This window comes from Cibotium barometz, chromosome 15, assembly GCF_041138505.1.
Source record: "Cibotium barometz isolate CiBa-2024 chromosome 15, ASM4113850v1, whole genome shotgun sequence".
In the NCBI taxonomy this organism is placed as follows: Eukaryota; Viridiplantae; Streptophyta; class Polypodiopsida; order Cyatheales; family Cibotiaceae; genus Cibotium; species Cibotium barometz.
The window spans coordinates 9,001,302-9,015,449 of record NC_141060.1 but is presented as its reverse complement, the minus strand read 5'-3'; the positions used below and the strand labels follow the sequence as shown (position 1 = coordinate 9,015,449).

Sequence of the window (14,148 nt, the reverse complement as noted above, 5' to 3'; positions counted from 1 at the left end):
CTTTCTGTGATCGTCTCCATGGAAATGGCAAGATGCAGCTCGCCCCCCACCCTACAAGATGGACAATTTGGTGTGGCATTGTATTCTTTACCCTGGTAAGTTGTTTTCTTTTCTTTGCTCACCTAACGAGCTCAATGGTCTCTATCAGATCCCGTGCTTTGCTGGCCTCACCAACGCGGTGGTCTCTATCTTCTTTGCTTTGCTTGCCTCTTAAGTAATAGTAGCGAAGCTATGGCAAATTGAGAATTATCAGTAATAGTAGCAAAGCTATGGCAATTTTTTAAAAAAAAACATATCTTATTTTTATGCATAATACTAAAAGAAGAATTTCTACCATATTCTAGGTTTAGAAATTTTAAGCAAAAAGAATGATTTTTATCATATTCATGAAAGAATGCTTTTTAGTATTTATGCATAATTATTTAATTAAGAGAAAATAGAAATTTTTGATAAATTTATTTTTATGCATAAGAATTTAAATGTTAAAAGAGCAATTCCCATGACATTTGGGATTCAATCATTTAAATTTTAAAAGAGGAATTTTTTACATATTCCAAAATATGGATATTTAGAGAAATTTTCATGGTATTTAAGTAGAAAAAGGTCTAAATTAATTTTGATGATAAAAGAGGAGTTTTCACCGTAATTCCACATAGGAAATTAGGATATACTAATGTTGATGATTAAATTGGTGGAAAGAATATTTTAAGATATTTATATATCGATAAATCAATAAATTGATATATACTCAAAGATTGGATTAGTGGAAGAAGAGTATTTTTATAAAATCCCGATATTCTCATATAGAACTATTTCTAAATTCTATTGTGGTTAAGAAGGAAAGAAACTCATAAAGTTAGAATTTTCCTTACGATTATAGAAGTTCCGTTAAATTATCTAAAGAAAATCCTTAGGAATCAAAGTTAGAAGTAAACCAAATAAATTTTGATTAGACCACGATCGTGAGAATGGCAACCAGTAAATTACTTGCCCATCTCTCGAATCTGAATCAAGAAAAAACCTCGTGAGACCAATTCCAAATCTTGACACAAAGAATAGACTACCGTTGAATTAGAGAAGTTTTCCTTTAATATAAATCATCAAGAATCAAGTTGGAAATTCAGCCAAATAATGGGTAGATTAGCGTGATGTGAGATCAATGATTCTCATTAAGAAAATCTGGATTGTGGAAAAAAGGGTTTTGTGGAATCAAACTCAAACCGCGAATTCCACTTGCATAGAATCTCTGTTTTTAAAGGACTGTTTTACGCCAGAATGCCGGAGGAAGCATTTGGCTTGTGATTTAAAACTAAGGAGAGATTCGTTGTAACAGCTAGCGTGGAGTCATCAAAGGACGTCGCTCGTGGCAAAGTAAACCTACTGAGGTCTTGACAGCCTCGGTATGGTTAAAATGGTGCGCTTCTGATATGATGGGCGAGGACCGACGAAGTGGTCCCTGAGTAAAATGATAGGACGCCTAAGTAGGATCCTAGAGGTTTCTGACCAGGTGATGCACGAGCTCGCGGTTGCTAGGACACCCATGCGTATGTCGAGGAAGATTCAAATGAACTGGAAGGAAATTATTTTTGTGAATTGGATTTTGATATTGGATCTCGTTGGTTGACTAGTTGGGTCTACGGAGAGTCCTGATGATAATTTTTGTAAAACAATGGACTAGATATTTTGGAGGATTATGATCAGTAATACTATAGTTTCATTGAAAGATTTTTTTTAAAGACAACCGAATCTATTAAAAAGGTAATTTCATATTGGGTGTGTAAGTGGTGTGTCTACCTTGATGGTTTTTAACGTGAATTTTGACACTTTTGGGGTTCTTTTACATGTTCATTTTTTGTTAAAAAAGACGTCAAAAAGGCATGTCGATAATAGTGATCACATAGTATAAGATTAGGTATCCTTAGGCTTATGCAAGTAAGCTCATGTTCCATCTCATAGGTTTCATGCCATGTCTACATGTTTCTTTTAACCTAAGGTTAATGAGAACCACCAAAAACATCTTGTCAAGACCTTGTACACAATGAATAATGGAGAAGTCATAATCAACAACGAGATTAGAAGGCATATCTAGCTTGTGGAAGAGCTAAGAAAAGGGCTTGGATGTTTGCAATCAAAAAGGAATGGCCACGGACATCAAGAACTATCAATTGGTCACCTACACCATGCAATGTCTACCGAAAGCATGATTATAGATGTGTGTAGCATGTGCTAATCTTGCATTTGCACTTTATGTTATACTCAATGGGGATGGCATGGGTTGTGCAAAGGCAATCATCCTATGCACTTCATGGGAGATCTCTAATTATATCTCATTAGTTCACTTTTTTAGTGTTTGGCACCCCAGTATAATATTAGGTATCCTTAGGCTTATGCAAGTAAGCTCATGTTCCATCTCATAGGTTTCATGCCATGTCTACATGTTTCTTTTAACCTAAGGTTAACGGCAACCACCAAAAACATCTTGTCAAGACCTTGTACACAATGAATAATGGAGAAGTCATAATCAACAAACAAGATTAGAAGACATATCTTAGTATCTAGCTTGTGGAAGAGCTAAGAAAAGTGCTTGGATGTTTGCAGTTAAAAAGAGATGGCCCACGGACATCAAGAACTATCAATTGGTCGCCTACATCATGCAATGTCTACCCAAAGCATGATTTTAGATGTGTGTAGCATGTGCTAATCTTGCATTTGCACTTTTTGTTATACTCAATGGGGATGGCATGGGTTGTACAAAGGCAATCATCCTATGCACTTCATGGGAGACCTCTAGTCAATGTAAATGCCCGTGGCCATTACGTGGCATGTATATAAGTGACTTTAACTAATGAGAAAGGGACATTCCCTTATCTACTATTTGAAAGTGTGCTCTTGCTGCTTCTCCTCTACCTCTACCATATCCTCTTGCCCTCTTGCTAGTGCTTGTGTGAGAGTGAGTGTGTGTGAGAGTCTTTTCCTCTTGCCCTCTTGATCTTGCCAAGCCTTGCTAGTGAGAGAGAGAGTGAACTATTGTCTTGCATAGTGGAGCATGGTCTTGCGTAACAACGAGAAGTGCTAAACTCTACATAGATAACTTTTGTGGTGTGAAAGTGGGAGGTGGGTCTTCTCAAGTTCTAGCGTGCATTCGTTTGGTTTCCTCTTCCATGAGATGGCAGATAAGCTACAAAGTTCCCCATGACACACAAAACGTGAGTAATCTTCACATGGCTAGCTTCTTATTAGTGAGTGTTGTGTATTTGGGTTTTTCTTTGGCACCGCTAGAGCAAGAAGCATGGTGGTTTACGTTAACACTTGTTTTGACTCATGTGTAGATCTTGTTTTTATTGGCCACGTTGTGAAAGACTCGTGAGAGCCTTAATGATATGTATGCTTCTTAAACTTTTTGAAGTTTGACATTTTTTTCAACTACCATATTGAGTTGATACAATCTCGAAGAAGGAACTTCTTTGGTCCAAAAAAGAGTAGAATCTCATAGAAGGAATTTATTTGAGAGAAACAAATTCACTATTGAATCCAAAAACAAAAAATGTTTTTTTCTTACAAACTAGTGTTAAACATTTTACAGAAAGCTTATGTTTGATAATCACCTTTCCTCAACTTAATAGCCAAACACTTCCTGAATTAGCTTAACTTTTTACATCTTGTATCATCTTGCAACTCCTAAATTGGTGCAAATAAATAATAGCAAAACACTTCTTGAATTAGCTCATCTTACCTAAATTGGAGAAGAGTGACTCTTATATATATTGCACTAAGCCATATCTCTCACAACCCATTTGTATTGGCACCCCCAAAATGTTTGGTGTCATGCCTCCAATACGGGTAGGAGGCATAGTGAGAAGGGTAGCCAAGGGCCACAAGATGTGAAGTCAATATGAAGGGTAGCCAAGGGCCACTAGATGTGAAGTCTATATGAAGGGTAGCCAAGCCATATGAAGGCTAGGGCAGCCAAAACCATTGGGAAATAGCCTGCATCGACGCATGGTGCTTCATAGTGGTTTTGGCGATGGCCTTCATATGGCTTAGGTTTCGATTTCCCCTTGGCCTACACATGGCCTACACATGGCTTGTCTAGCCTTTGTTTTGGACTTTCCCATCAAACTAATCATACACCCTAGAGTACCATGACCTGCATAGTGATAAAAATACATGCAAAAAATTGGCACGCTTTTTTTGAATTGAATAAAAATATACTCCCCAAATAGATAGTGAGTATAGCCTTTGTTTTGGGCTTTCCCATCAAACCAATCATCCAACCCAGAGTACCACGACTGCATAGTGATAAAAATACATGCAAAAGACTGGCAGGCTCTTTTTGAATTGAGTAAAAATATACTCCCCAAAAAGATACTGAGTACACCCAACAACCATGTAGTTAATCAGTCTAATTAGTCCTTCAACATTGTGGATACATATGGCACTATTCTTTTCAAATGGTTATGGCCTTGGCCTTGATATGGTTAGCCTATTATTGGATATAGACATTAACTCTATGTACAATTCTTGCACATAGAAACCCTGCACATAAAAACCCTCATCATCAAGGAACTACCTTAAAAGAGTTGCTTAAACAATATTCTTGCTTAGGAATTTTCCATGTATACCTATGTGCATGTATCTTCTACCTCAAACAATGTATTGGTGCAAGTCTATGTGCATGTCTATATCCATGGTAGCAAAGCCAAGTGTAGTCCAAGGCCACACCATTGGGAAGCAGCACACGTCAACGTGGGCTTCTTCCCATTATGAACTTGGCCTACATGTTTCTTTTAACCTAAGGTTAATGGGAACCACCAAAAGCATCTTGTCAAGGCCTTGTACACAATGAATAATGGAGAAGTCATCATCAACAAACAACGAGATTAGAAGACATATCTAGCTTATGGAAGAGCTAAGAAAAGGGCTTGGATGTTTGCAGTTAAAAAGGGATGGCCACCACGGACATCAAGAACTATCAATTGGTCGCCTAAACCATGCAATGTCTACCCAAAGCTTGATTTTAGATGTGTGTAGCATACACTAATCTTGCATTTGCACTTTATGTTATATTCAATGGGAATGGCATGGGTTGTACAAAGGAAATCTTCCTATGCACTTCATGGGAGATCTCTAGTTAATTCCCATTAGTTCACTTTTTTAGTGTTTGGCACCCAACTAAAGTCAATGTAAATGCCCGTGGCCATTAAGTGGCATGTATATAAGTGACTTTTACTAATGAGAACGGGACATTCCCTTGTCTACTGATTGAAAGTGTGCTCTTGCTCCTTCTCCTCTAGCTCTTTACCATATCCTCTTGTCCTCTTGGTAGTGCTTCTGTGAGAGTGAGTGTGTGTGAGAGTCTTTTCCTCTTGCCCTCTTGATCTTGCCAAGTCTTGCTAGTGAGAGAGTGAGAGTGAACTATTGTCTTACATAGTGGAGCATGGTCTTGGGTAACAACGAGGAGTGCTAAACTCTACATAGACAACTTTTGCAGTGTGAAAGCGGGAGGTGGGTCTTCTCAAGTGCTAGCGTGAATTCGTTTGGTTTCCTCTTCCCTGAGATGGTGGATAAGCTATGAAGTTCCCCATGACACACAAAACGTGAGTACTCTTCATGTGACTGCATGGTAGTTTACGTTATCACTTGTTTTGACTCATGTGTAGGGCTTGTTTTTATTGGCCATGTTGTGAAAGACCCGTGAGAGCCTGAATGATATGTATGCTTCTTAAACTTTTTGAAGTTTGACATTTTTTTCGACTACCATATTGAGTTGATAGAATCTCGAAGAAGGAACCTATTTGATCGAAAAAAGAGTAGAATGTCCTAGAAGGAATTTATTTGAGAGAAATGAATTCACTATTGAATCCAAAAACAACAAATGATTTTTTTTCTTACAAACTAGTGTTAAACATTTTATAGAAGCTTATGTTTGATAATCACCTTTCCTCAACTTAATAGCAAAACACTTCCTGAATTAGCTCAACTTTTTACATCTTGCAGCTCCTAAATTGGTGCAGATAAATAATAGCAAAACACTTCTTGAATTAGCTCATCTTTCTTTATCTTTTATCAAGTGAGTGTGAATACCCGTGGTGAGTAAGTGACATGTATATAAGTGGCTTTAACTAACGAGAAAAGGGACATTCCCTCCTTGAGTGTTGATTGAAAGTGTGCTCTTGCTCCTTGTTCTCTAGCTTTCTACCCTATCGTCTTGTCCTCTTGGTAGTGCTTGTGTGAGAGTTTTTTCCTCTTGCTCTCGGTCTTGCCATGTTTTGCTAGTGAGAGAGTGAGAGTGAACTATGGTCTTGCACAATGGAGCAAGGTCTTGCAACAATGGGGAGTGCTAAGCGCTACAAAGACAACTTTTACGATGTGACAGTGAGAGGTTGGTCTTCTCAATTGCTAGCGTGCATTCGTGTGGTTACCTCTTCCATGAGATGGTGGATAAGCTACGAAGTTCCCCCCCACGACACACAAAAGGAGAGTACTCTTCATATGGCTAGCTTCTTGTTAGGAGTGTTGTGTATTTGGGTTTTCCATTAACACCACTACCAGCAGAGCGAGCATGCTAGTTTGTGTTAACAGTTTTTTTACTCATGTGTAGGGCTTGTTTTTAATGGCCACATGGGATCCGAGAGAGCCTCAATGATATGTATGCTTCTTAAACTTTTTGAAGTTTGAGATTTTTTTCGACTATCATATTGAGTTCATAGAATCTCAAAAAAGGAGCTTATTTGATCTAAAAAAGAGTAAGATCTCCTAGAAGGAATTTATTTGAGAGAAAAAAACTCACTATTGAATCCACAAACAACAAATGAATTTTTTTCCTTACAAACTAGTGTTAACATTTTATAGAAATCTTAGGTTTGATAATCACCTTTCCTCAACTTAATAGCAAAACACTTCCTAAATTAGCTCAACTTTTTATATCTTGTATCACATTGCAACTCCTAAATTGGTGCAAATAAATAATAGCGAAACACTTCTTGAATTATCTCATCTTTCTTTATCTTTTATCATTTGGCAACCTCTAAATTCGTAAAAATAAATAAATGACCTTTGTTATGCACAAAACAAACTTTTTCGAATGGCATATATAACTTAAGTTGTCTCAAAACATCAGGTAATAATAAATGTACAAATTTCTTGGCCTACTTGTGTTTATTTGTATGTAATTATTATAATTTCTAACCAAGAATACCTTCAAACTCAAAATATGATAAGATTTTTTTAAATATCCTAGCTAAGCCAAATGAACACACACATGCATACACACAAAGAAAACTCATCAAAGATTGCCTATTCATTATGGGATGTAGAACACCATTGTTAGAATGTCTATTCTTTAAAAGAAATTGTAAGTTATCTTATAATCAACTCTGGATTTCCATTTTCTATTGAGAATGGCAGGATTAGGAGATGAGATGACCATTAGGAAAACTTTTATTCACAACAAAAAAAGAAATACGTACAACAAAAAGAAGAAGAGTGTAGATAGAACAATGATTTTTTAAAACATAAAAACCACAAGAAGGATGATTGAAGAGCATCTACCGTGAACCATTTTTCAACTCTATAAAAGCATCTTTCTTTTCCAAACAAACCGAATTCTAAACCACATTCATGAATCAAAAAAGAGGCCATCCAAAAAATGGGCAAGATTCTCTATCTTCATACTACAAGAGCAGAAGCCAACTATATTGTTCCTCCTCCTCTCTTAATTAACTCCATCAAAGAAATCCGAAGCTAGCTTCTGATACAAAATGTATTGTCTATGAATTCATGCTTGTAGCGTGCTTAATGATCTCTTATCACATTGCTAGTGTCGAGTTTATCGACCTAAACATTGCACTAGGATTGCTCAACACATTGGCCACATACTCTTTCCTGTAAATTCAACCAAAAGCCTGTTAATAGTTAGAGACATTGCAACACCGTCAACAACAGATTATGATGATGCAAAACCAACAATTCACTATATACATGCGTATACGAAAGATAAATTCTTTGTGAAGGAAAACCAAATTATGCAAATATTTAAAGTAGATATATCATGATAATGCAAGACTACCTACTCATGGGTGTGGATTGTCTTGTCTTTGTAAAGACATGTTATTGAAAAAAAAAAGAGAGGAATACTAGCTGGAGATAAGTCTCACTTAATCTAAAAATGTTTTTTTTTTCCAAATAGAGGAAGGAATGAATACTAGTTATTGGAGATAAGTTTCACTTCATCTAAAGTCTGTGTGAAAAGTTCAAGGAGGTGACTGATAGTAACAAGAAGAATACAGACAGATTATAACAAGCTCCTGAACCGATTAGAGTGTTACCAAGACATTCGCTTCATAGTACATAAAAATGATAGCCCATCACTCCTCCTACAAAGAGAGAAAGAGAGGATGATAAATTTACCTCGACTCTATCTCATCTCCATCAGGTTTAAGAAGATCGATCCTCGTGGGAACCTCTGTGTATAGAAGAACTGCCTGCGTTGGTAAGGTAATTGGTAGATTAAGATTAATGAAACCGAAATAATAGTGAGGGAATATGATCAAGGAGTGTGTGCAAAGATCAAGGATTGGTTGATCCTAGTATTTACGCGCCGCGAGTCAAAAAGATAATCATATGTACCTTAATGTAGTCTTCGGTGTCGAGCGTGAATCGATGGTACATTCCTGGCGGCAAGGTAATCATATCTCCCTTTTTGACAGTAAACCTTATCCAGCTGTTATCGTAATCTCTTATGTCCCAATAACCTACGTAGAAAGGCTAGATATGATTAGCATTAGCTTAGCTGCACTTCCTAGTTATAAGTGCAATGCTACACATACCAGGTTATATATATATATATATATATATAACATTACACAAAAACAAGCCTAGGTTTTTGTTTGCATATTGAAGCCTAATTTGAATATCTGCTCGACGATGGTGCCGATGGCTTCTCTACCCTCCTCCTCGCGTTTTCTTGCTTTCAAGTCTTCTTTCCGGAACATCATCATGCCCAAATTTGTTTCGCCCAAATCCTCGCACACGCACACTTCGTCTTCTCATGCTAATGCTGCTCGTTGTTGCGTTCCGCATGAGAGAGCAAGACGGAGACCCTACCTTCGTAGCTCTACCCTTGTAGCATATCGTTCCCTTTCCAAGACTTTGGAGGAGGAGGAGGAGCAAGCTATCAGCAAGTCATGCAATGTTGAAATACATTTTCGCTGCCTGAGGTGTGAGTGCAGAGTCACCACAAATCATACGTTGATGGGATGTGTGACCACACCACCATGATCATGACATAGGTAGGCGCTGGTGGTAGATAAAGTTCCGTGAGTTGCCCACTGCAGCACAGCACAGTGGAGGAGGGCGACGTATATATGCAAGAAGATGAACGTCGTTGACAGCTACTTGACCGGAATTTGGGTTGCTTGGGAGCCAATAGGGTTGACGTTGGTCGGCGCGTCGTACATGTAGGAAGGGGTAATTAATAATTATGCAATATCATCGAAGATTTTCATGACCAAATAAAGTGACTGATTTAATTTACCACGGCCTTCAAGGATAAGTCGGCTTTCTTCATAGGGATGCAGATGTTCCTGAAAGAAGTGTTCAGTCTTCTGCTCAAAGTTGTCCATAACGCCAGGTGCTACAGTTATCGTCTCCTGCATCATGGTAGTAATTACAAACCAAAATCATATCACATATGCATGCATGCAGTAGTAGTAGTAGTAGTCGTCACCTTCATTTGCATTAGTAAGCTGCACTAGTACTGCGTTTTTATAATGCCATATCATAGGAATCAAATACCAAACGATTAATTATTGCTAGCTGCAATAACAAGCTGATTACCCAATAAACGTAGCCATGGTCGCCTTTTACTCTCTCGAGCGTAGGGTCTCTCTCCCAGTTGCAGTCAACATCTATTTTCCAATGTAAGACGCCGAGTTCTACACGAAAATTAAATTAACAAAGAGTAAAACCTCCCTTAGGCCTTGAGCATCATGACGCAATCTTTAACGCAGCAAACAAGCTGACTGTTAAGCTTACTGTGCGTTGAGTTGATAACGAAAAGAGTTAAACTTGACGAAACATGTCACCTTTCAAGTGTTCCTTTGATACTGGGCGATTAGGAACGTATTTGTGAGGAAGCCTGCGGTCATCATCTGCGGGATTGTACACCCAAGCCTCCATAGCTTCTTCTAATTAGCTATCCTGCGAGAAAGCAAGCTGCCTAAGGACGTTAGTCTTGTGATACCAGGAAGCTAAGCTGGTACAAAAACCTCAGTATAAAAAGGTAACCCCCCAAAAAAAAAACTACAAGTAATTGATGAAAAAAGCAACGCCATGTACACAGACAAGGAATTAAACGCTTCGCCGCTCATAAGAAACGCAATGTTGTCTTGCGCCTGCTCCCCACAAAACTCTTATATAGAGAGGTGTGAGCCATATTATATTAATTTCTTTCATTTTGTGAGAACGATGCGCTCTAGTTTGACGAAGGCCGCAAGTGTGAGCATAATTTCATTTTGTGTGAAATATAAACAATAAATAGATCACATTTAGATTCGAGGGTTAAATATAAACAATACTAAGATCACATTTAATTTTGTGTAAAATATACACAAAATAATAAGAACACATTTAGATTCGAGGGGACGCTAGGCGAACACCACAGCTTTGCTTTGCCTGCTGCCACAATGCAAAAATTACACTGGACACAAGGTTAAGATATTAGCAAGCCCTTGCACCTCCAATATCCCACTCCACATCATCTTATGGCCCTAAACTAAGCGGGCACACAACCATCCTTGGGCTTCTCTGCGCTTATTTAAGCCCTATTCTAAGGTGAGAGTCTAAACAACATCCAACCACTACAAGAGATCACCCTAATACCGTAATACCGTCGTATATACCGAAGATTTAGATTTGGTTTTTTTGCCTAAAACTACCCACACTGATCATTATCACTGTCGGTATTGAATCGTCAATAATATTTATCGCTCAACCGTTGTCTTTATAAACTAGTATACTGATGCTACCTACTGTGATTGGTATATGCATCGGGCATCGATGTTTTTACTGACATAAATATCGATGCAAATATCAATGTTTATTTCGACATAAATACCGACACTGGTATAAATCTTTTTTTTTGGGTGAAATGAGACAGATTCAAGTAGTTTGTCCCAACCTGTCTCGTTGTGCCCATACTACCTAGCTAGTAACTTTAAATATAAACACATTAAAAACAAAGATGTAGAAAAGATAATCAAATTTATGCATTTTTTTGTGTGGAATTCGAAAAACTAAAAAGTGCACAGATATTCATATTCAAGATGCGATAACTCATCATTGACATTAAGAAACCTCACAAGAAGTATAAAACTCCAAATACGGTATTAGAAAATCTTGATACTTTGGAAATTTTGCAAGTTGTCTTGCAAACAAAAAAAAAATAGTGGATCTAGCGCTCTTAAAAAAATTACGAACATAGCTCTTACAAAGAACATTTGAAAGTTGTCTTACAAAAAAAAAGAAACTGAGAGGCCCATGTAAGAGCTACTAGTCGTGATCACATCAACGCATCTTTCCACTTCTCGTGGCTTCGACTTGCTAAATATGCTAAATACTCTTCCTTCAATGGGCATGGTTATACTAAAGAAGAGTATGATTTCACGTGGTGTCACGGAACTACATCCTTGTTTGACAAGATGGAGCGAGAAAGGCAAGAGCTCAATTGGGCCCATATTGTCAACTATGTAAGTATATAATATCGTCAAACATTAAACTTTTTAGTTTTCTAAATTTCACACATAAATTATGTGTATCATTTATCTTTCTGTACTTTATCTTTTTTATGTTACATTGTCATGATAAAAGTTATGGTTCTATTCCTCAATGTAGGGAGTATCTTGCAAGACTTACAAAGTATGTACAAAAGTGATCGATGCCACCAACACAAAGGTGAGAAGTACCTGAACCTTTGAGGCGTACTTTATGAGCATCTCATTGTAATTGCTTGTACTTATTGGGGGTGTTACAAACCTCCACCTTAGATTTCCTTCGGTCTTTGATGTTGAGATACATGGGCTTACTCTTTCTTTTATTTAAATTTACATCTCACACCTCAAACCTTCAATGGCTCATTAGATCTCTCATTCTCTTGAGCATGTAATTATTTGTTGAATTGCTTGAAGAGATTTGAGACTAGGAACCCTCTATGAAGCTACTCAAGAATGCAATTCTTTTATTCTTCTGGTTGGTCATGCCACTTCACGAGGATGTCATGGCTAAACTGCACACTACAGAGGTGAGTGTCAATACCCTACCACCTGGCTTATCCTCAATGATGGACCTATCATCATAGCATCTATAGGAGTATAGGGACCCTGATGCTATAGAGCAGGGAGTAAAGGGAGTGCGAGAAAAAGGAGTGTCTACCCAAGTGAAGTCTAGAGGGATGCCACGAGTGGCTCTAGGAATGAAACCCAAAGTTATTGTAGAAGTGACACCCTGATAAGTATATGGAGTAGTCTTAACAAAATGTGTAGGAGGATGATGTGGTGTAGTAGTAGCATCACTACCACCTCCACATAACAAAATGTGGAGGATGATGTGGTGTAGTAGGAGGATGATGTGGTGTAGTAGTAGCATCACTACCACCTCCACATATACTAGTGCTAAAAGCACCACCACCACTAGCACTACCACTTCCATTACCACTAGCCCTACTACGTAATGGCTACTACCACTATGGCTACAATGAGACCTGTGTCATGAACTCTTTGCATCACTAGCAACAGTTTGAACACTCGGGGTGGTGGGACTCAATGAGTCGAGAATGGGTGAGGTGAGCTCCAACCGAGCTATCTCATGTTGGCTCAAGGGGGAACACTTGGAAGGAATTTTGGATCTCATCCTATGTGCAGTCTCGTAGATTACTAGACATGGCTACTTTAAAACAAAACGTGGATTCAGCTCAAAACAAAGCATACTTTTGCATAGAAAATCATAAATATAAAAAGAGCTTGTGTGTACGAGCTTACCTCCAGTGGTTGAGAACAGCTAATGTCTCAAATAAGGTGAAAGACCAACAATAGCTCACCTCCAGTATGTATACTCTATAGTCTATGTATACATAGCGTGCATAGTGTATAAATACATTCTTATGCCTATACACGCATTCATAATCTATGCTCTATACTTTATGATCTATGCGTATAAAGAGTATGCATAATCTATGCATACGTAAAGAGTATGCATGTTCTATGCATACGTAGCATGCATACCTTATACATGCATAGAGTATAGATTAGAGTATAGATTAAGCATAGAGCATCTATACTTTTTATGTGTGCATGCTCTATAGTTTTTATACATGTATAGAATATAGACTATGTGATCTCTATGCTTTATGCATGCATAAAGAGAGCATGGTTTATGCATGCATAGAGTATGTGTGCTCTAGGCATGCATTGAGTTGTGCAAGCTCTAAGGCTGCATAGAGCCACCATAGAGCATGTAGTATACTCTATGCATGCATAGCTCTTTATGCATATAGCCTCTATAGAGGACACATTAAGTAACGACACATCTTTCCATTGTAAATCCAGCATGCCAATAGGTTGCTATGCCGTTTACTCAGCATTGGGTTGAGGTGTTGTAGTAGGCATTATGGCTTGTGGGGCTGTGATGGAAAAGGTAAATCCAATTGTGTTGAGGTTTGAAATAATTAGTGACGAGCACTTGCACGTGTGCGGCACTCAGAAGTCTCATGATCACTCTCTCCTTGAATAAATATGTACCTTTTCTTAGCCTTCATTCCATGTTGGATTACTTTCAAAAAATTTGTGAAATTCATCTCCGTTAAAGTGTTACCCACCACTAAAGTGTTACCCTTAGCAATGGGTTTAATAGTAGAAGTGGTATCACATTTAGAATCTAATGCTTTGGCTCCCTTGACCATCAGATTATCTTCTACTTGGATGGCATTTGTTGTGTTACTTTATCCCACATAGTGATCCTTCTAATGACTAAGCCATTATAGGAGGTCGCTTCATGCGTAAGGCGACAGATGAACCTATCCACAGTAGGGTGATTATTTAAATAACATTCTGGTGGAAGGCAATGAGAGTTTGAATGCTTGAGACATCTAATGAA

General features: G+C 37.9%; 1 protein-coding gene across 1 annotated transcript; it reads right to left on the bottom strand.

The window, feature by feature from the left end:
* Positions 1-7,808: 7,808 nt before the first annotated feature.
* On the bottom strand, positions 7,809-10,179 carry LOC147630940 (uncharacterized). Its single transcript, XM_086809000.1, has 6 exons — positions 10,086-10,179; positions 9,838-9,935; positions 9,536-9,650; positions 8,629-8,753; positions 8,410-8,483; positions 7,809-7,884 (listed from the first exon to the last, which is right to left on the bottom strand). Exons 1-6 carry the CDS (start codon positions 10,177-10,179, stop codon positions 7,809-7,811), a joined length of 582 nt encoding a protein of 193 aa, XP_086665126.1.
* Positions 10,180-14,148: the final 3,969 nt, after the last annotated feature.

Bases quoted from the DNA above. Each gene is read 5' to 3' on its own strand.
- LOC147630940 (XM_086809000.1), bottom strand. From the start codon at position 10,179: ATGGAGGCTTGGGTGTACAATCCCGCAGATGATGACCGCAGGCTTCCT. The intron at 8,484-8,628 runs GTACATATGATT...TTACCAACGCAG, and splicing joins ACACCGAAGACTACATTAAG to GCAGTTCTTCTATACACAGA. The intron at 7,885-8,409 runs GTAAATTTATCA...TTGAATTTACAG, and splicing joins GGAGATGAGATAGAGTCGAG to GAAAGAGTATGTGGCCAATG.